The sequence below is a fragment of the Mustela lutreola genome, chromosome 3 (assembly GCF_030435805.1).
Source record: "Mustela lutreola isolate mMusLut2 chromosome 3, mMusLut2.pri, whole genome shotgun sequence".
NCBI classification, from domain to species: domain Eukaryota; kingdom Metazoa; phylum Chordata; class Mammalia; order Carnivora; family Mustelidae; genus Mustela; species Mustela lutreola.
Window position 1 is genome coordinate 2977121 of NC_081292.1, and position 22358 is coordinate 2999478.

General features: G+C 52.4%; 1 protein-coding gene across 15 annotated transcripts in view; it reads left to right on the top strand.

Moving 5' to 3' along the window:
* The window catches only part of PTK2 (protein tyrosine kinase 2), a 248122-nt gene that overhangs the window by 142330 nt on the left and 83434 nt on the right, over window positions 1–22358 (top strand). For all 15 annotated transcript variants that reach the window (XM_059165537.1, XM_059165536.1, XM_059165535.1 and 12 more), the window contains 6 exons: window positions 1504–1644; window positions 2128–2205; window positions 8724–8831; window positions 10339–10456; window positions 16417–16447; window positions 18967–19019. In XM_059165537.1, the coding sequence (XP_059021520.1) occupies window positions 1504–1644; window positions 2128–2205; window positions 8724–8831; window positions 10339–10456; window positions 16417–16447; window positions 18967–19019 (529 nt within the window). The remainder of the gene's footprint in view (window positions 1–1503; window positions 1645–2127; window positions 2206–8723; window positions 8832–10338; window positions 10457–16416; window positions 16448–18966; window positions 19020–22358) is intronic.

Below are 22358 nucleotides of genomic sequence, written 5' to 3' on the forward strand. Positions count from 1 at the left end.
CACCATTTCAGTTCATGGGAATTCCCGCCTTTCGGGACATCGTGTTGGTTCTGTTTTTCAGAATAAATCTGCTTCTCAGCCCTTTCCCCTTCTGTACGTGCACAGACTCTGCTCACCTCTTCTCGAGTACTGCACTGCCACCTGCTCGCTCCCCCCAGAGTCCTTCGTACAGTTCACGGCGCGGCAGCCAGTGTGTCAGCTCTCGCGACTCTGCCCAAGGCACCCAAGGACTCTGTCTCTTCCTGGAGTGAAAGCCGGGTGCTTCCTGCGGCTTCCCCCAGCCCTTCCTCAGACCGTGTCATGCATCCTCTGCCTGCTGCCTCCCCGGGCTGCTGCTGACGTACCACGGACTGTGGGCTGCCTGGTGGGCCCTTCCCTCCACCACGCAGATGCTCGCGGTGCAGAAGCAGAGCACTCAGGCACGCACCAGAGGTCTGGAAGCTCTCGTTCCGCCACACGGAGAAAGAGCGTAGTTGTTCTGTCTCCTTCTCTGTGTGTGGATACGTGTGCACCTGAGCTCACACGTACCTGCGTCACCCTGTAAGCGGTTCTCTGCTTTTAAAGGCGTCTGTACTCCACGTACAGACTGTTTCACCTGACACCATGATAGGGATTTTCATGTCCGTGAATTATTTCCGCACAACGGTCTTGAGGGCTGCGTACAACGTGGGCAAATTATGATGTGTGTAACCCAGCCGCTGTTGTAGATCCTTCTGCACCGAACCTCCTTGTTGCTGATTCCTTGCGGAGTTCTCCAGTCACTTCTGAAGTCTGATGCCTTGGAATTTAATTTCTGGATCCAAAGTAGTTTTTCTTTAATGTGTTTTGATTTGTGCTGCCAAATTGCCCTTCAGGAAGATTGTATCTACTTCCCTCCTAACAGTGGGCATGTGAGTACCCTCCCAGCTAGGTTTTGCCAGCTCCCCATCATGTGCATAGATAGGACGTGTTTTTTATTTTATTTTTTATGCTTAATTTTTAAGACAGTATGTGTTTTTTAATGCCTGACCTTTTACAGCATGTTCTAATAAGCAAATTATTGCCTTATACATTTCTGTTTAAGAAGTAATGCTTGGAGGGGCTCCTGGGCAGCTCAGTAGGTTAAGCCTCTGCCTTCAGCTCAGGTCATGGGAGATCTCAGGGTCCTGGGATCGAGCCCTGCATCGGGCTCTCTGCTCAGAGAGGAGCCTGCTTCCTCCTCTCTCTCTTTGCCTGCCTCTCTGCCTACTTGTGATCTCTCTCTGTCAAATAAATAAATAAAATCTTTAAAAAAAAAAAAAAAGTAATGCTTGGAATCACCAAACTATGTACTTAAAAGGGTTAGGATGCTGTATCTTACACTGTGTGCATTTTATTACAGCTGCTTAAAAAGGGATGTGGCGTTTCTCAGTGATGTGAACAGAGGTGGGAGCGAGTGGTGCGAGGGAGCTGGTGTCTTGGGCATTTGCTGTTGCTGCTGTGTGTCGCTGACTCTAAAATGACTTTCGTGATTTTATCGCGCAGGCCAAAACGCTACGGAAGCTGATCCAACAGACGTTTAGACAGTTTGCCAACCTTAACAGAGAAGAAAGTATTCTGAAATTCTTTGAGATCCTCTCCCCGGTGTATAGATTCGATAAAGAATGCTTCAAGTGTGCTCTGGGTGTAAGTATGGGGACGTGGGAAATGGTGGCCCGGATTTCGTTTCTTTTGCTTTCTCTTGTCCATGGACACCTGAATTTCTAATTGAAATCTGTCACATATTTAACAACATGAAAATATTCGTCATTCTCCGGTGGGGAAAAATGCAAACAAGCAAATGTATCAATGCGAGGAGGAAGTCACCTTGCTTTAGAAGCACGCCTGTGTTGATGATTAGATTTCTTTATTCCAGCTCAGTGATATATTAATTAACTGTGCTCTCTGGGCTAATTTAACCATTCAGAGAGCCTTTCCAAAGACCTGTTGGCTTCAGACCCACCGGATACTGGGTCAGTGAAGTCACAGGTGTTCCGTCGTGCTTGGCTACGTAGAGGGAAGGCCCCCGCCTCCACCCCTCCTTGCTCCTTGAACGTGTTCGTGCTTTCATCTAAAATATTTCTTTTCTCTTCTGGGAACTTTGTCGTCACCTGTTTCACCCTTCAAAAGTCAAGCTGGATTATCTCAGTGGAACTGGCAATTGGCCCTGAAGAAGGCATCAGTTACCTCACAGACAAGGGCTGCAATGTAAGTCTGCTTTAGGGACATCTTGGGGCTGCTTGTGCACTGACCGTCCTCATGCTGGACCCGAGCACAGACGGGGATGAGTCCCGCCCCTTCCCAGTCTCTGGCCCCCCGCCGGAGAGGGGACACTGTCCTGGGTTCTGCATCACCAATGAGCTCTTCGTACATGCCGCAGTGCCCGCCAGCTGTTTGCAGCGAAAAGCAGGGCATTCTGACCCTCGTCACACGCCGTGACAACCCATTCCACCCAGAGGGTTGACCTCCACGTGGAAGACAAGTGACACAAGTCAGAGAAGAAAACACGGGAATATCTATGTGAATTTGGAGTAGGAAGAGATTCCTTAAACAGCATTTACAAAGAACTAACTCTAAAAGACAATTCTGACAAATTAGAGTACGTTGAAATCAAGAACTTCTCATCGAGAGGTAGTAGAAAGGCAAGGCAGATAGTTGCTTTAATACATTTGACAGTAGACTTGAAGCGGGGGGAAGCTTGACAGTAAATCGCTAAGTGAAGGGCAGACGACCCAAGAGGGTACCAAGTTGTCTGGAGGTAGAGGAGAAGGTGTTGCGCCCGGGAGCCCCGGGGTGACGCGCAGCGTGGCGCTCTTGTGTGTCTGCTAGGATGGCTGAGACGAAGAGCTGTAATGCCAAGTGTGGGCGGAAGGGTGCCCAGCCGGAGCCACCCTGTACCAATGGCAAGGGTGGCCATCGGTGTGAGCTCTGCGGGCAGCCCGTGGCCGTATGTGTGTTCACTGCTTACAGATTGTCACGTCCCGGCCTTTAGGTGCGATCTGTGGTCTCCCGGGTTTTCTTGTAGAGTTGTCTCTGTCCGTTATACATGTGAGCCTTTAACCCACCCTGGATTCCACCTCGAGTCCTCTGGTGAGGTCACAATGGGGCCCTGAATGTGGGTAAGGGAGGCCGGCTCTGGAGGCCGCAGCCACGGTTTCCACCCTGACTCACTCTCACGTGAGTGTGAGACTTCGTGTGACTTTGTGTGACTTCGGCCCCATCCTGCCGCCACTGGCTCATGTTTCCTTGGTAGTAAAGTGTCCGTAATCATTTCAGCCACCTAACAGATTGGTCAGACAATGAAGTCATGAATTAGATCATGCCTGCGCCCTCCCACGCCTCCCGCAGCAGCACGGCAGTTTGGGGTGTCCCCCTCCTGTCGCCTGCTGTAACTCGCGTTCCATTAGCACATCCTCTGCCTCCCGTGTTGTCAGGGTCACCAGGGAGCAGTGTCTCGGGGTTCTCTCGTCATCTCTCCGGTGACTTCAGTCCTGCGCCTGGTCTCAGGCCACCACGCATCTGGGGGGTTTGGCACGCTCAGCTGTGCGGGCAGTGGGTGTGTCACAGCGGCTCTTAGTGGGCAGGCGCAGAAATCAGGGGCATGGCATTGCGGTCCCTTCCCTCCGTGTCGGCATCGATCTCCGCAGACCCTGTGTCCATCTCGTTCGCTTGACTTTAGCCTTCCTCCTGCTGTTCCCTTTGGGTGTTTCTTTCCAGTTACTCTGGAGGCCATTTTCTCGCACAACCTTTCATGTCTTGTCAGTGTCAGCGGGTGTGTTCTCCTTCTGTCGTATTTCCGTACAGCTAGAAGTTTTCTCGTTCTCGTAGCATTACCTAGGAGCATGTTACATTTCAGGCCGCTCTGAGGTTTGGGTCTCACTGTTACCATTTCTCCCGTTCCTGGCCGATGAGCAGAGGCAGGTTTTTCACAGGTTAATTCTAGTGAATGTGTTCCTGTCTTTTTTATGGCCAAGCACCTGGTGGTTTTTAATCAATTTCTATGGGGAAAAAAGTCTGTTTTCTCTTAGAAACTATGAGGATCTCTGTCCTCTGAAGTGGAAGTTGCTTGTTGTGTAAAGTAGACGGAAACGGATGGGGTGGTGAGGATAGAGCCCGGGAAGTGCCTGTACACTCTGTCCTGCCTGTATTTCTGCCTGCCACGCCTGCCCTCCAGGGCCAGACCTTCTGTGGGTGAGCGTCACGCTTCCGGTAAGACCGCTCCTGGCTGCGGAGCGACCCCGACTCTGCTCTCTTTCCTGCACCAGTAAATGCTTCCAATCTACTGGCCGTTCCTGTCAGCATAGAAAAATGTGTAATCTCTCTCATCCTAAAAATGTCCTCCCTCAAGCCTGTATTCCTGTCCCTGTCCCCGCCAGGCAGCCCACACGTTTCCTCTTTGCTCTGTTGCACACGTTCTTGGCACGTGGCCGCTGAGCCCCTGGTGAGCGCCGCTGCTCGAAGCCGAGCTGCTCTGAGTGCACCGCCTGGGCTCCTCCCGTGCTCTCTGCAGCCCCCGCCGGCACCCCAGAGCCTGCCCAGCCTCCACCGGGGGCCCAGTGGAGCCCCTTGGTACTTCTGAGTCCTTATCGACTTTCCCGACTTCGGGTCCCCCCCTCGCCAGTGCAGCCCAGTACAGGTCCAAGCTGCCTTGGACTTTTCAGTGGTCTAGCAGCCCAGTTTGGAAGGTACAAATGAATTTCAGTGACGTATCTTTTGTGTCCCAGTCCGTCCCAGTTACCGTCATTTCAGGGCGTCATCCGTGTAGAGGCTGTGGGACTTTCATGTCCCTTATCACCGTGAGCCTTCTCAGGTGGCGTGTGTCCTGCGCTCCGTCACAGCTCAGCGCGGACTGGCCTCAGCAGCCGGCCGGACCAGACGGCCCCACTCTGTGGCCTCCTGTGCACACACTCGCCCTCTCTCCGGGTCGTCAGGATGACTTGCTTGCCTCGTCCGGGGTGTCGCGTTGGCCAGGTCACGCATGTGTGTGCAGCAATTTGGTGCTGGGCGGCGAGCCGGCAGCCGGGGCCCAGTGCAGAGGGAAGTCTGCGCGGTCCTGGCTTCCTGGGGCCTGCCTTCCTTTGGGCCTCATTACTTCCTCCCGCCCTTCCCCAAACAAAACAGGGCGAGTTTCAGACAGTACCGTCGGGTGCTTTGCTGCGGTCCTTACCGCAGTCGCCATGCCTCCTGCACGACTGTTGATGTCTGGGCTCGCTGCTCTCTCCCTGGTACTTAGAACAGAGCCCTGCGCCTCGGCAGTTCTCAGAGTCGCGCATTCACTCCCTCACGTCCCAGGCGCGGCCCTCCTTCCTGGCGATAAAGGGTGGCTGGGATGGGTGTCGCCCACGAGCTCCCCGCATGGCGCGGTCAGTCTGTCTGTGAGAGCAGATAGAAGAAAGAACATGGACAGCAGAAATACCGTGACCGTGAGCGAGGGCCTAGCCGGGTGGGGAGTGTCTGCTGTACCGCTCGGAGGGCTGGTCACTGTGCTTCCCTCCCAACCCTGTCTTCTTTGTAATAGATTTTTTAAAAAAGATTGTATTTATTTATTTGACAGAGAGACGCAGCGAGAGAGGGAACACAAGCAGGGGCAGTGGGAGAGGGAGAAGCAGGCTTCCCGCCGAGTGGGGAGCCCGATGGGCTTGATCCCAGGACCCCAGAATCATGACCTGAGCTGAAGGCAGATGCATAATGACTCAACCACCCAGATACCTCTATAACAGATTTTTTTTTTTAAGATTTTATCTATTTATTTATTTGACACAGAAAGAGAAAGAGCTCACAAATAGACATTGAGGCAGGAAGAGAGAGATGGGGAAGCAGACTCCTTGCCAAGCAGAGAGCCCCTTGTGGGGCTCGATCCCAAGACCCTGAGACCATGACCTGAGCCGAAGGCAGAGGCTTAACCACCGAGCCACCCAGGTGCCCCATAACAGATATTTTTTAAGAGCCTTTTGGTAACTTGAAATAAAATCACAGAATATGCTGTGAACATAATAATTCCCAAACGTCTATTTCAGCTCAGAGACCAACAGCCGTTAGAGGAGGGACAGAGCTGAGGACTGGGCGCACTCGTCCGAGAGGGCCGCTGTGAGTCCTCCCTCACACACAGTGTGCAGAAGCGACAAGGGCTTCCAGGTGACCAGCCTTGGGGGGCGTGTCAGAGTGAGGCAGAAACACTGTAGGTTTTAAAAAAAAGGAATATAATAATTTCCTTGATGAGTTTCTCACTGTGCTTTGAAAAAAATTTTTAAATTATAAGTTAATAAAATATGGTAACATAATCATTTACCGAGATTAGTTGAAATGTCCGTCATTTCAGGTGTCACCAGCCTAATAGCGGTCGATTCCTGGTTAGAAGAAGCCTCATCTCCATGTGCATCGCATGTGCACATGGGGTCGGCAGCTCGGATACCAAACAATCATTGCCCTCTGTAATGTCATTTTCCTAAATGGTGAGCAACTCATCCTAACATTCCAGAGATAGCAAAATCATTAATTACACCTAAATTACACCCAAGTTGTGCTCCTGGAAAGTTGAGTGCAGAGCATATGTTGTGTTTTAAAGAAGACTTGGGTTCTAGAGTCTGATTTCTCACCAACATTAATACACACTAGGATCTTGGAAAGCTGTTCGGGACATAGGACAGTTTTCGTTGTGAGGGGATTTTCTGTGCGTTATATCATGTCTCACGGCCATGGTCCACATCTGCCTCCCTCACTCTTCAGCCAACCAGAAACAGCTGTCTGGGGCCTGAGGGCGCCCTGGGAAGACTAGAGTGCGTCTGATAAGACGAGCTCATGATGGGAAGTCGGGTCCGAGCGGCAGGCGGAGGGCACGCCGGGTGGGCGCTTGCTTCCTCTGCCAGCGTCGTGCCCGTTGAAGCAGGGGCTGTCAGACCGGACTTACACTGTGAGGCGCGGCCCTGGCTTCCAGGTAGGGGCGGTCTGTGAGGGGGCCAGGCACGGGTCCAGGGCCACAGCTGCAGGGTCGATGGCACCAGAGGGACAGCTGCAAAGGTGGAAGGAAACCGCAGACTGCGGTGTGGAGCCGGCTGGGTCGGGGAGGAAGGGAAGGAGCCGGCGGGGATGCCGCCGTCTCTCGGCTCAGGAACAGGGTTGAATGGTGACGCTTGTTGCTGTGCTGGGGAGGCCTGAGAGGGAGCCGGTGTTGAGAGCAGATCCCGTGACTGTGCTGTTTGCAGTCTGTCCCCGATGTCCACGTGGGGGTGTCACACCGGCGGTTGGATACGTGTCCCGGTTCGGGGCTAGGGATGCTACTTGCACCACGGGCCTGGGCTGCCACGGCTTACGGGAAGGATGGGCCCAGCACAGAGTCCTGTGGCCCTTGATGATTTAGCCATGGAGTAGAGGAGAAGCCAAAGGAACTATGGAAGACAGTCAGGGAAGGAGGAGGGAACCCCACGCAGGCAGATGGCACAGAGGTGGAGAGAGGGGAGTAGGCACAGGGGCTAGCCGCCTGCTGGCGTCTTAGAGTGGGAAACTGGAGGCCTGCCCTGGGCTCCCGTCCGAAGGCCTCCCAGAGCACACCTGTGCCTGAACGCAAAGCTGTGAAGATACTCTGATGTGAACAGAAGCTTTCTCTCTCTCTCTCTCTCTCTCTTTTAAAGATATTTATTTATTTGAGAGAGAGAGAGAGAGAGCGCATGCACACAAGCCAGGGGGGAGGGACAGAGGGAGAAGCAGACTCCCCACCAAGCAGGGAGCCCTACATGGGGCTCAATCCTGGGACCCTGGGATTGTGACCTGAGCTGAGGACAGATCCTTCACCAACTGAGCCACCCAGGCGCCCCTATGAGCCACTTCTTTTTTTAAGATTTTATCCATTTATTTGACAGAGACACAGCGAGAGAGGGAACACAAGCACGGGAATGGGAGAGGGAGAAGCAGGCTCCCTGTGGGCCGGAAGCACAATGCGGGGCTCTGTCCCTGGACCCTGGGATCATGACCCAAGCCGAAGGCAGACACTTAAATGACTGAGCAACCAAGGCGTCCCAGTGAGCCACTTTCTGCACCGTAGTCCAGCTCGGTCCCAGTGGCAGAATTTGGGCTGAGTAGAGCACTTGGTGGGAGAGGCCCCGCCTCTTGGCACTGAGACAGAAGGAGGCCGCGATCGGGGTAATTGCTGTGAATGAATGTGTGTGAATCATCACAGCAAACCTTCGTCATGAGCTGCTGGGAGGGTAAGGGACAAATGGGCATGTGTTTTGGAGAAATGAAGTCTCTGTTGGCATGCGCTTCTGGGAAGGGTCCTTTGGACACCTGCCACCCCTGTGGTGCCGTTACACTCAGAGATGCGCTCTAGTTCAGGGTACGCTGGGAGTGCGCCAGGTCCCTCCCTGTGGGAAGGGGGCACGACCCACATGCGGCTCCCCCCCGAGGCCAGCGAGCGAGTCACGTCCGGGACTTGGTTCCGTTCCTTCCTTCTCTGGGGCCTGGGACTCCCCGGCCGGCTCTGACAGCCGGAGTGCTCCTGCTCGGTCATTAGCAGCAGACAGCAGGCCCGTCCCTCACTGGCAGCGAGCAGACGGTTCCTGGCTGTCCCAGGACTGCTCTGAAGGAGGCGAGTACCCCGCTGGGGCTGATGGACGCGGTCCCTGGGAGGAGGCCCTCGGGAGAGTGCGGCGGGGTGGGCACCGCGAGAGGGTCACACAGTACCGGACAGTCCTTTTCTGGGGTCCCAAGAGGTTTGCCTTTTCTCTCCCAAGCCCACACATCTGGCCGACTTCAATCAAGTGCAGACCATTCAGTACTCGAACAGTGAAGACAAGGACAGGAAAGGGATGCTGCAGCTGAAAATCGCCGGCGCGCCCGAGGTAAGGATGTGGCTTCCGCGCGCCCTAGCAATCCCTGCTTCCTCACACGCGCTCCTGCTCTGTTTCCAGTAGGGATGAGTGCATGTCCCCCAGAGTAGAGCAGGTGACAGACGGAAGAGCCGGTCAGGCGCACATCAGGGTGGTTGAAGAGTCCTGTGAACTGCCATGGTCTTCAGCCTCTTAGGACCGTGTGAACACACGGGTCCCCTGGGTCAGCGGCGTCATTCCCAGACTGCTGTGCCTGCCAGGCCAGGTCACCGGCTAGCAGCTCCTGCCGGCTGGGTCCCCCGCCACTTCGACGCTCAGCACAGGAGCCAGGAGCAACATGGGTCATTCTCAGAACCCAGCGAAAGAAGTTTTTTGAGATCCTTTGTCCCCAGTGTACGGCCAAGGAGGCCCTGCCCAAGTGGTAGAGATGGGGCGCCTCCTGGGGCCTGCGCTTTTAGTAGTCCACAGGCAGCGTGGCCCGGTCCAGATAGGGCGTCACCTGGCAACTGTGCATCAGGTGACCCTCTCTGATCAACAGGCAGAGGACGCTTCTGTATTGAGTCGGGACGACTGGAATGGTGGCACACAGCACGCGTTCGGACCCCTCATTGTGCCGCGTACCACCCGTGGTCTTTGGGTGGCGACAGCCTTTCCTCAGATGGGTTTATCTGTCACTTGTTCTTTCTGCCTTGGGAGCCATGACATTTCTGAGGCTCTAGGAAGTGCATTTTTGATTCTCCGGGGTGAATAAATGAAACCCTGAAATACGGAAACTGTTGCCAGCTAAAATTTCCTGACAGCGTCTCCGTAACGTTCTTGTTCTGCCTCACCGCGGCCAGAACTCCGAACACGGAGCCGAGCGCCGGGAAGGTGTGTCCGAGGCCGAGCGGGGGCTGGGTACTGCTCGGACGAGGGCATCCCTGAGTCCGGCAGGAAGGAACAGCTCTGATCATCTCCCGGGCAATCGCTAGTGATCAGTCTTAAGGAAGTTTATCAGAACTACAGGTCTGATAGTGAAAACAGTGATTTCTGACCTCTATGCATGCTAAAAATAAGGAGATTTTAGTAATTGTCTTTAATGCTAGAAAAATGATGATGGATAATTGATAAAAATGTACTCCATGTTTGGTTTCTAAAATAGGCCACACTTGAAATACACTAATTCTTTAACTTCCCTTAATTAGATGTGCCGAGGGGCCAGACACTCTGAAGGGAAATAATTTTTTTTTTTTTTTTTTTTTTTTTTTTTTTTTTTTTTTGCCTCCTTCAGTTCTAGAAAATGAATCTCAGTTTTAAGTGATTTTTTTTGTTTTTGTCTGGGCCGCCTTCTGTCACATGTTCTAGGAATAACGTCCTTAAATATCAAACTTCCTTTTTCACGCCAACTTTATGACAAATCTGTGTCGCTGTCACTCTTCTGTTTCCAAGTGTATCTAGAGTTCTGATGTCACAGTGCAGCTGCCCCTTTGATGACTGCAGAGAACAATAACGCCTCTCTCTTGGTCTTTTCCCCTTTTAGCCTCTGACAGTGACAGCGCCGTCCCTAACCATCGCCGAGAATATGGCGGACTTGATAGATGGGTACTGCCGGCTGGTGAACGGGGCCACACAGTCTTTTATCATCAGACCCCAGAAAGGTGAGGTCCTGCTTCTGCTTGAGCAGCCCCGAGGGAGCTGTTAGGCGAGCTCACCCCAAAGCCTCTACTCCTTCTTTCAGACGACTCTGAAGACCAGATGAGTAATTCAGCCCATTATGTCTATGTTCTTGCTTTTTGGGGGAAGTGGGGCAGGGCGCAGCCTCTGAGCCAGGTTTGACTAGAAGAGCCACAGGGAAACACTGTTGGGTTCAGGCTGCTGGGTTCGGGCAACACGCTGGAGTGCCGTCCAGTGCTGGCAGTGTTTGTACATAAACTTTTGGGACAATGTTTTGGATGTTTGTCTGTTTTCAGGTATCCTTTGTAACTCATGTAAAATAAAGTATCTGTTTTTTCTTATAGATCTCAAAAGCTTAGAGCACAGAACAAAATTAGTTCTAAGTCGTGATGTCAGATCAGTGATTAGAATGAATACTTGTCCCAGAAGCAAGGCTGTGTCACTTCAGAAGTGACGTGGGGTTCTTGCAAGGCCCTGCGAAGGGCTGTTTCGGAAGATTTGGATTTCTGAAATAATCAAGCAGAGTGTTCCCGGCAGGATAATAGCATCATGGTAGCAGGAAAGATCTGGGCTTTAGCAATGTATCCGTTTGTATGTTCAAATCGCAGGTCCTCTGAGCGGCTACCTGTAAATCGCTGACCCTTCCTGTGCTCGGGTCTCCCGCTGTCACACACACGGAGTGCCGCCACCTCTCTTTTATGGTTTGGGGCGGGTAAATGACTTCACCTCTGTAAGGGGCTGGAGCCGTGCGGCACGTGCGGCGGCCGTCATGTCCGCATTGTCCCCGTGGCTACTTGCCGGCCTGCGAGCCCGACCTTCCGTGTGCACCTGGACTCTGACTGTCCCCATCTGCACAGAAGGTCACCTGCTTTATGGCCTGGGAGGCGGGTCCACAGTGGTGCCCACGGAGCTGCCCACTCTGGGGCAGGGAGACCGAGGGTCCTTGGAGGACTGCCCCCATGACCAGGACCCTCCCAGGAGCGTGGTCCCGAGGGGCTGAGTGCTGTGTACACAGCCTGGAGAGGAGCCGGGAGAGCGGATGATGGAGTCGAACTCCCGGTAGAGACGCCGCAGGATGCCCGGCCTGCCAGCTGCCCGGTGCGCTGCGCTGACGGAACGGGCGGAGGGAGCAGGCGGGGGCCGCGGTGGGGAGCCGTGTGAAGCAGAGGAACCCCCGGGACGTTTGTTTCAAAGTTAGTCTCGTGCTGTGCTCCGAAGACAGTAGCTGAAGCCACAGCCTGAGGCCAGTCGGCATGTGGCTTCTGGGACACGCCTGATCGAGTAAAAACCGTGTGACACCACGATCACACCAGTAAAACCTACTCTTTTCTAAAATATAGTGTATATTTCGATTTATAGTAGTTTTCTTTGTATGGAATGTAGTAACGAAGTTGCTTTTAGAAAGGTCTAAAGGCTTCTCTCAGTTAAAACTCATGCAGACATGAACTCCTGATATTTCATCTTGTGCTTCAAGCACGGGTATAACCTTGCAAAATTTATTTAAATGTTTTGGGAAAATTCCTTTCCCTCAAGATAGTATTTTGTGAAAGTGTTCAATGTGACATATTGCCTGTCTCCTTTTTAGTAAATAATTTAACAATTTTTATCCTAATTTACCAAATGTTCCTAATCAGTATGTCCACACAAAAATAACATTGAGACATTGAGCGCTGAATACACCAGCCTTGCCATGTTTGAAACTTCAGCACCTTCCTGTGCTAGTTTTCAATTGGCTCTTCCCCCCCCTTAGGGATAAACATCTTGATATCAAGTCTTGTGCACCGAGAGGCATTAAGTTCTTCATGCATCTGACTAGAGCACAAGGGAAAAACGCTTCTCATAAAATCCTAGTAGGGTGCGCTTAGCAATTTTATGTTGTCTTTACAGAATGAGATACTAGACTCGATAATTTACTTACCCTGTTCTCAGTCCCAGCATGTTAATTTATGTACACAACTTCTATCCTGGATACCTAAGCAAAGCTCTACTGCCCAGTAGAGATGTACTTCAAGTCAAACATTTTTAGTGGATTATAGTCCGAAATACTTGTGGACAAGAGCACATGAGCATTTTTTAATTTCGATTTTTTTGAAATGTCTAATAAATTGAACACGTCTCTACAGTGCAGTGCTCCACTTCCCTGGCAGTGTGCGGTCACGGACACGGATACGCCCGTGTGTCTTCTCTAGACTATAAACTGTTACGTGGTAAGCAGCATATACATGTTTACGTGCACAACAGAGACACCTGTTCTACGTGATCCACAGTTCTGCTGTGAGCTCTGCGTGTGCTCAGGTGCACCTGATTCGTTCTGTGACCGCCACAATTATGTCGCACTCACACAGCACTTTTAATGGTGGTTTTACTGGGACAGACAACAGAATTAGAGCCATACATAGCAAGATATCCTGAGCCAAGTTCCTCCAGAGTTGCTGAATGACCTTGGCCCTTATTGTAGGGCGTTAGCTAGCCTACACCGTCCAAGAAAGTTCAGTGGCAGTTTTTCAATTTTAGTCAGATTTCCCTCAGAGGAGAGAATTATGCAAGTTAACATAGGGTCGTAATCTCATTCCTCGGGGGATTTCCTGTACGCGGGATGATAACGAGCCTGCACCTGTGAGGGAGGGGACCCACGCTTCCAAGATGTCACGGCCCGGAGAGGAGCTAGACCAGAACTGACAGGCGGGTTGTGTAAACATGAGAGCACTTCTGTCAGTGAAAGAAACATTCTTTTAAAGCTGAGACATAGGAGGGAGAACATCGGTGACACAGACAGCAAGGAGTCCAGATCTCCCTTCTCGCGTGTTCTTCGCTCGCTGAGATGAGCCAGTGGGCACACGGGCCCCTTGTAGGAGAGCGGACACGCAGATGCCCAGGAAGCAGGGCACCAGCGGCGACAGAGCGCCTTCTCTGGTTTCGGTCTGGTGAAGTGACTGATCTTCCAACCCATCCTCGGCGGGGCTGGGAAGACCCGCCCGCACAGTCGGTGTCCGTGGGAGGTGCCGGCGGCCAGCGTGGCGGGGGCGCCCTTGTCCATTGTCCGCCTTCTAGAAATCCTCCCGCAGAACCAGACTGGCCCAGGGTGTTCACTCTGCAGTGTGTGTAGAAGCTCAAAACCAGAAACTGCCCGTGTCCACATGGTGGGAAGTGGTCCCTGAAGGAGGCAGCGTGCTGCCCACGGAGAGTGCGGCACAGCTGGAAACCATCAGGGGGCGCTCCTTCCGCGCTAAAAGACACACATGTGTAGCCAAACTGTGTGTGTGTGTTCGCAAGTCCGCGGTCGGAAGTCAGGGCAGCCCAGTGACCGACGGTGGACGGGGGGAGCTCCGGGAGGTGGAGGAGATGTGTCTGAAGCGGGCGAGGAGCCTTCGGCGCGTCCTTGTCCTCCCCACAGTACGCACCTTTATGACGGAGATGGTTACAGGGAGCCTGCATTGTTCAGTTTAAAAAACAGATAAAAATTTTTATTCAAAAATTAGAAGTTAAATATAGGTTGTAGGCCAAATTTGTGGATACATCCTAATTCCTAAAGGATTTACTCCAGAAAATAAGATACTTGCCATGGGAATGACACGTGAAATCGTATGTTAGGCATTCAGCTTCTAAATTTAAGGGAATGTTAAACATTAACACGGGAACCAGGCATTTCAGTCGGTGAGTGCTGAGTTTTATAACTGCTGCTGCTGGTGTGTGTCGCTGTTGTTCTCCGTGATCGCTGACTTTCCGCTTCCTGAAGACGTACTCTCGGGATGCTCCGTTGGTAACCAGCTCATTTCTGCCTCTTTCTGCCCCTGCCCAGCCACTTAGGAAGTCTCTTGGAACCAAGTGTTTATGAACGGGTCTCTTTTCTCTCCAGGAAGTAGACATTGCAACAAAGAGTGCAGACAGCTAGCGGCCACACTGATGTGTCACGGGCAAGGCCGTTACTAACTGGCAGTGGTGGGTGTGGGCAAGGCGTGGTTGGAGTGTTCATGGTGGTCAGCTAATGATAGGATTTTCTAGTGACTCCACATTTGGCCTTCGTGACTCGGTTATTTTGCTTGAAAATGTGGATGTCAGGAAGTCAGAGCCAGGCCGTGTGGGTGCAGTTGTGGTGGCATATGAGGTAGTGGGTCTGGGTTCTGCACTAGTCATGCCTCCCCACTGTCCCTGCAGACCGGACAGTCCGACTTCTGTTTCATAGAAACAGAATGTTTCTGTCATTCAGAAAGAGTCACTCACATGAGGTTCAAGGCTCACTGAGTTATCAGTTACCAAGCGGTGGTCTGAGAAGCTTCTGAGTGCCGGGAGCCCTGCGGGGTGTTAGAGCCACCTATGTGCAGGTTAAGTCCGACCTTCGAGTGCTCTGATCCTGGAAGTGCCCGGCACAAGGCAGAAGCACAGCGGCACCGCCAGATCCACCTCAGGGGCTGTAGGAAGGGCTCCCTGGAGCTCATGCTGTGCTCGAATGGAGCTTGCCTTTTTTTTTTTTTTTTTTTAAATAATATCATTTATTTATTTATTTATTAAATTTTAGTTAGCGTACAGGGCAATATTGGTTTCTGGAATAGAATTCAGTGAATCGTCTCTTACACAAAACACCCAGTGCTCGTCATAACAAGTGCCCTCTCAAATCCCCACCGCCCCTCTAGTCCGTCCCCCACTGAACTGAGCTTGGAGAAACGGAGGGATAGGTCTTTCTACAGGAAGGAAGAGCTTCTCTTGAGGGTTGGAATGTGCAGGCAGCATGGTGTGTTCAGGGAAGTATGGAATGCAGTCCCTGGGCACCAGGGGACAGTGCAGAACAAGACTGGGGAGACAGGACGAAGGTGATTTCTGGAGGCAGAGAGCTCTTGGCACTGAGTTCTAGGGCAAGTGCAAGGAGCAGAACTGCAGACAGCAGTCAAGATGGCGCGGGGTGACTCTAACGGCTGCCTGGGCAGGCGTCAGAGAGGTGGGTGGTAGGTTGGCAGCACCCCAAAGACAGAGGCGGGCCGCTGTTCTGTACCAGCAGAATGAAGCAGCGCTTTGTGGGTCACGCAGATGCGCTTACATTTCTTCTCACAAGCCATTGAGGGGGTGTCCGTGTGGCTCAAGTCAGCAGAGCATGCGACTCTCAACCTCAGGGTTATGAGTTCGAGTCCCGCATTAGGTGTAGACTCTACTTAAAAATAAAATCTTAAAGCCAGTGAGAGACATGACAATTTTAACTAAGGGAATGAGTTGATGGGTTTGTATCAGGGGAAGATTGTCCTGGTAGTAATTTAGCTCGGGGAAGGATTAGAGGAAGGGATTAGTTAGGTGCCTGGAGATGTATATGGACTGACGGTACTGACCTGGGGGATCTGTGCTTCCTGCTTCTGGAAGGAGGGCAGGGAGAGCATGCCTCCATCAACCACCAGAGTCCTGTGCTTCTCTGGGGTGAGAGCAGCAGGAGCCTTTGCCGGGAGCCAGGAGCCCAGCCCCGTGACGGGCGGGAGGTGACCCCCCCCAGGTCATGTGCTGCAGGCAGACTTGCTTCCCCCGTGGTGCTGGTGCCTCAGTCCCTCTGCCTCCATCCCGGGGGTTTGTTTTCCTGGTAGTTGTGCTTCCCTAGACGGGTCTCGGGGTTGCTCCTACTGAGGGTTGTTGTCCAAGGACAAATGGCCTGTCCTTTGCTGTAAAGGAATGTTGACTTTGACCAGAAGAGGTCCTTCATCTTACAGGGTCTCCTGGGAGGTCCATCTCCACCCACCTAGTGCCCCAGGGCTGCGCTGTGATTGGGCAGCACCGTCCACACAGCAGGCACCTCCAGTCAGTTCACGTGCGTTGTAAACACTGAAAATGAACCGCGAAGCCTAAGATACATGGTATAATTTCCTTATTAAATTTTCGACTAAGACTCACTTGTTCTCTGATTGCTACACATAATCTTTTCAAAAGAAATGGGAACCTCATTTTTTTCTTTCTCTCTCTCTTTCTCCAGAAGGCGAACGGGCTTTGCCATCGATACCAAAGTAAGTGCTGCCTTGTGCATTTTGTTACTTAGTCGTGTTGGAAACTGTCAAGCAATCACCGTGCTTTATTTCTCATTTGGCTGAACCACCAAATTTCTCTGTATATGACTAGGGAGGTAGAAAACAAGTATTTCCAGGAAGACGTCAAATCAGTTGTAAATTGTGTTATGTATTTAGGGTTAACCAGAAGTGAAGATGACTTTCCCCGTACCTTAAGTTCATTGGGTGGCCAGAGGACCCGTCCCAGTGACAGGACCGGGGACAGTACTGTTGATGGTTTATACTCTCCTTTGTACGAACCTGAGAACTGGTGCCATTCTGGCCATTTCACAAGTGAGAAAAGTAAACAAGTAATTTAAGTTCATTTAAGTTGATTCTATCATAAATTTCGTAGTAGATGTGTTGATCTATAAGAGTAAAAAGAATTGGGCAGTGATGCCAGAAGAACTTACTTAGTAACTTCTCTGGGGTCAGCCAGTGTGCGAGGGACCGGGCACCAAATGAAAGTTAAACTTGGGCAGCGCAGACACATGGGTAAATAAGCATCGCAGCCCAGTGCTGAGTGCTCCGGGGCCGGAACGGTCTCACGACTCTGCAGGCGTTGCTGGAGCCCTGCAGGTACAGGCCAGCATCCTTGGGCCCGCGGGCCGGACCCGACCTCGGGTCCCCCCGGCCCCTCTGGGAGTGCTTCATCACCACTCCTGACCTTCCTGGCTCTGTCGAACTTCCTTTAGTTGCCGAAGTAAACACCCCTTTTCTGTGCCACCAGGCTCTTCGCTTCCAGGCCCCTCGACTCCAGTGTCTGTAACCTCACCTGGCCCTGCTCTGCTTTCCAGGCTCTAGAAACCTCCCACGATCGTCCAGTCCTGGAGGGCACCCCCGGGTGCTTCCCCATAACACCGTCTTCCCTGCCGGAGGACTTATCACACTCGCAGAACTGCCTTTTTGCTTATCCATGCCCCTGGGGCCACGTGGTCAGCCAGGGTCATGTGGCATCACAGACCTGACCGGGGAGTGTCTGGTGTGCGAGGGGTACCCCGTAGCTGTGTGGGCGGGGGAGGGATGGGCCAAAGCAGCTCGCTTTCAGCTCTCAGGCAGCGTGTTTCCCAAACTCAGTAATGTTAAATAGATATTCATTAGTGTCCCACGTTAGGCCAGAAACTTAAGCCCAGAATATCTTCAACTGCAGAAAATCTGTGAGAGATGACTTTGACGATTAAAATGGAATCATAAACAGAGTCATAAACAGAATCATAAACCTAGGTACAGAAGTGGATGGAGAGTATAGTAGGTCAGAAGTGGCAACAGACGCTAGAAACACTGAATAAAGAAGCGAACTTTGAAAGGGCGCCATGGCCATAAATCATAGAGCAGCAAACGCTGTGGTGGCCGTTGGTGGCAGGCGGTGCTGGGCAGGCTGAGTGGCCACAGTCCCCGGAGACCGCGGGCTGCGGAGTGTGGAGGCGACCGGCCCGGCCTGCTCTCGGGAGCACGCACCTGGACTTCTTAGTGCGCCCAGTTTGGGGAGTTGCAGGGAGTCTGGTAGGGGCCGTGGAGCTAGAGCTGCTGACGTGTCCCGCCGCAGCTCTGGTTTAGCCTCAGAGATCGTGAGATTGCAGATACACAGAGAACTCTGTAAAAGGAGCCGGCTCCCATGGCTCTGTGCTGAGATCCCTGACCACAGAGGCCCCATGACCATGTACGGGATGTTCCTGCTCTCGAGGGGTCTGCTCTCGGGTCCCCTGTTTCCCAGGGTCCATTCTATGTGCTAGAACCATTTTCTGTTCAGCATTTCTGTAGTGCACGCGTAAGGACCTGGAAGGAGTCTTCCATGAAAACGTCAGAGGCAGCTCGCTCTGGCATCTCAAGAGTCTGGGGTTCCTTTACTTTCTCTGTGTTTTGTGCTTTCTAAAAGTTTAAAACGGAACTATAATTCTGTATTTTAAGTGTCGCTAAGACTTTTGGCCAAAATTTTACTTTATGTGGGTGAATATGTAAAACACACCTGTTGTGGGGCCATTGCATGAAACAAGTAACCAGGTAAACGGGGCTTACTTGTTTTCGGTCGATAAATAACGAGAACAGGTACCAGTGTCCTGCCGGCCCTTTGCGTGCTGTGACCTGAAGAAGGGCCGGGGACCCTCCAGGGTCTCACATTCTGTTTTAGAGTGTGATTCCAGCTCTGGGTGTCTCTTCCCTCTGCTTCGTAAGCGCAGGCCGGTCCCCTGCAGTCTCATATCGCAGTGTAAAGCCTAACCGGACCCACATACCCAGCGACGCAGAGTGGAGGTGTAGGGCGGAAACTGCTAGCGCGAGTGGCTTTCTCGGAGCTGCTCAGCGTTCCTCCAGTTGCCTGTTGTGATTCCTGACTTCTAGAACAGTAGCGCGGTCTGGTTATTTTAAGTGCCTCGGGTAGTAGCGCTTCATCTTAAAAATGATCCTCGAAAGTGGGTGGTCTCCGTGAGAAACAGCGTGGTCCCGACTCTAGGCGCTCACGGCTTTGCTCCTCTCTGTTTCAGGCCGGCCAACAGCGAGAAGCAAGGCGTGCGGACACACGCGGTCTCTGTGTCAGGTGAGAAGGTCCCCCCGGAAAGCCCCAGCCGGCCAGCTGCCCCGCGGAAACGTTCACAGTGCTGTAGCCGGAGGGGCCTCTCAGTTGTGATGGCTCTTTCTAGAATAGCTTAGAAAGCTAAGCAGTCTGATGACCCAAAGCTCCTGAATTTTAACGTCATTAAACAGGTTTAAATGTGGTTCACAGATTTTCCCTAGAGAAGACGTATGTGTAATACTGGATTTCTTCCAAGACCATATAGAATTGCGAGTTTCGCTTCAGTTGTGATGCTATGTTGATCCTGTTCAGAGTGAATGCTCTCACTCTGGAGCCTGCCACTATAATGTATCTTTGCAACCTAGAATGTAACAGTGTGTACTTGGTGTATTTATTGTTGTTCTGAGTTCAAAAAATGCAAAATGTTTTTCAGTGGTTTCTGTTTTTCACAATTAACATCAACTCATGTTTGAATATTGCTTTTTTAAGAGATATAGTTAAGATACTGGCACAGGCAGTATGTTAACTATTCTTTGCTGGGGGTCATGAGTATGGTTTGCTTTCCTTCGTATGTTTTCAAAAAATATATGCCATTTTCCCCCATTGAATAATGTGGGAAATGAGGAAAGCAGGAACGGGAAGCATCTTCTGTGGACCCAAGTTTGTTGTCTTTTATACGTCCATGCAGACACGCATGTGTGTGCACACGTGAACACAGCATGCAGACACACATATGTGTGCACACATGAACGCAACACACAGACATGCATGTGTGCGCATTCGTGTACATACGTGCACACACGCACATCTACAGTCCAGTCTGAGCTCTGTGCTACGTTTCTACAACAGCAGCTTCCTAATAACTCCAGTGTCTAATAATATGACTCAGAAGAAACCTAATTCCTATTCTTTTGATTTCCCTTGAGTTAATTTTTTCTGAAATTTAGTTTTATGCTTCTGCCAGGTCAATGACTATATTCCTCCCTAGTGTTCCAGCATCCAAATGTAATTGCTGATTTTTTACTGTGCACAAACACCCCACAACACTCTCTCAAGAAGTGTTCATGCCCAGCTTTATATACTCGGCAAAGACTCTAGTGATGAGCTGTGGGACAGATGTGCCAGAGCACTGCAGTCACTCCCTGACGAGCTGGAGAACATTCTGGGTACTCGAGCTGGGGCCCTGGCCCGTCAGATGTCTGGTGGGCTGTGGGCTTGCCAGCACGTTCTGGAAGAATAGTCCTTTATGCCGGCATGCTGCCTTCACGGGTGTGCTCTCCAAACCCAGTGGCGGGGCTGGGCCACCATGGGGCAGGCGTTAACCAGGCCCTCAGGGAGTTTGTGATCCATTTGCACAGACAAAAGCTGCCAGCGCTAAAGTGGTGAGCGTGGCAGAGGAGTCACTCTCTGAGCAGGCCTGGGTCCCGCGGAGAGGACAGCCGGCGCCCTGGGATGACCCGCAGTGTGCCGTCTAGAACAGGTGAGATCGGGGCCAGCTGTGCCGCTCTCAGAGCTCCGCACCGTCATGCTTTGGGCCATGAGCATGTGCACCAGCCCCGTGGGGGCCAGTGTGCTCCCCAGCCCACGCTGAAGCGAGAGCAGGGGTGCCCTGTCAGGTGTGTCGGGACTGCGGCTCAGATGAGGTCCTCCGAAACCCTTCACATCGGCTCCTTCGGTTCTCCTGGTTCCCTTTAATCCGTGTCCTCCCTGCTTCAGGCTTTGAACTTCAGAGCTTTTAGCAACGGACGTCCTCGAACATCGGGGTCTACGTCTCTGCCACCCCCGCTTTCCCGCCCGCCTTCATCGTCCCTAGCTCTCCCCTAGCCGCAGGTCTGACCGCGGTCCCTCCTCCAGGTTAATCAACCGCATTGCCATCCTGTGGATATCATTTAAATAGGCACCTGTCTGGTCAGAGACCTGCAGTTCGAATTTACAGTTGGACAAAGTTTAGGCCCCTGAGCTTAGCCCTCAGAGCTGCCCCTGCCGACACACACGTCGTTTTCCAGCTTCTTCCCCCACCCTCTCACAGCAGCCGGTGAGCTTGCTGGAGCTGTCCCTTTGGCCGGAGCCCGGGTCACTGTGTTCCCGTTCTTACGGTGACACTCTAACGTGCTTGTCACTGTGGTCATTTACCACTGCAGGCGAAGGAGAGCACTTGGGGTTTAGGGGACCTTTCGCGACCACACCAGTGGCTCTGCAGTGCTCCGCACCCTGGTCATCCCACCGCTGCCTACTCCCTTCAGTGAACTGGGCTGACCCGTGTGGGTATTTATGTCCCCACAGAGACCGTAAAACCTAACATCCGGCCCACCAGGAGCCTGCCTCACACTAACCCGGAAGCTCTTACATTGATACCCAGAAAGCCTGTACGGTTTCCAGCCCCGGGGGATTTCTTTACCGAGCAGCGTGGAGACCTGCACCACGTGGGGGTGGCCCTGGGCCCCTGAGGGAGAGAACCCGCTGCCCCGGGCCTGCAGACTGGGGTCTGCTACCCCTGCAGCGAGCCCACTCTCTTTGTCCTGGCTCCCAGCTGGAGCTGCGGTCCCGTGACATGCCAACCGCAAGCGCGTGCTTCTCTTGTCTCGCCCTGTCTCATGGAGCCCCTCGCGAGCCCTGTGAGATGGGTGTCAGTGCAGTTCGACAGTCTCCACTGTGCATGAGTCAGCAAGTGCCGTGCGCTGGCCGCGTGCAGGCACCGTGCTGAGTGCGGGGTAGGACGGCAAGAGCAAGGCCACGTCCCTGCCGTGACGCAGTTGGCACTCTGTGGAGGAGACAGATCAGAGACACTGGATTAAAACGTAGCAGGTGAACCGAGAGCAGCAAGGGGGAGGCTTTTGAAAACTGTAGTCAGGGGCCCCTGGCTGCCTCAGTCGGAGTGTGCAACTCTAGATCTTGGGGTCATGAGTTCTGGCCACACACTGGGAGTAGAGACTATGTAAATAAAGAACACTTTTTAAGAGATCATAGAATTGTGGTCAAGGAAAGTATCTCTGATCAGGTAATATGGGGGCCGGTAGCTGAGTGAAGTGAGAGTTGCAACCGAGGTGGCTGAGATCAGGGAGAGGGACCAGGAGATGCAGCAGGTACAGCAGCTTGGCCGGGGTCACACACAGCAAGGAGGGGACAGGACTCTCCTTAGTAAGTGTTCAGAATGGCTTCCCGGCATTAAGTCCTTCACAGGCCTTAGCTATGATCTCTGATAGCCTTACAGCACCTTTTTCCTCCCTCTCTCACAGATCTGAGCAAAGAAACTCAGAAAGTAAACAGATGTGTTACTGTCGCCCTTGAAATGACTGGAACTGGGCATTATTGCCCCCTAGGCAGTGTTCTCTTTCAGTGCCAGTTTAGAGGGGTTCCCTTGGG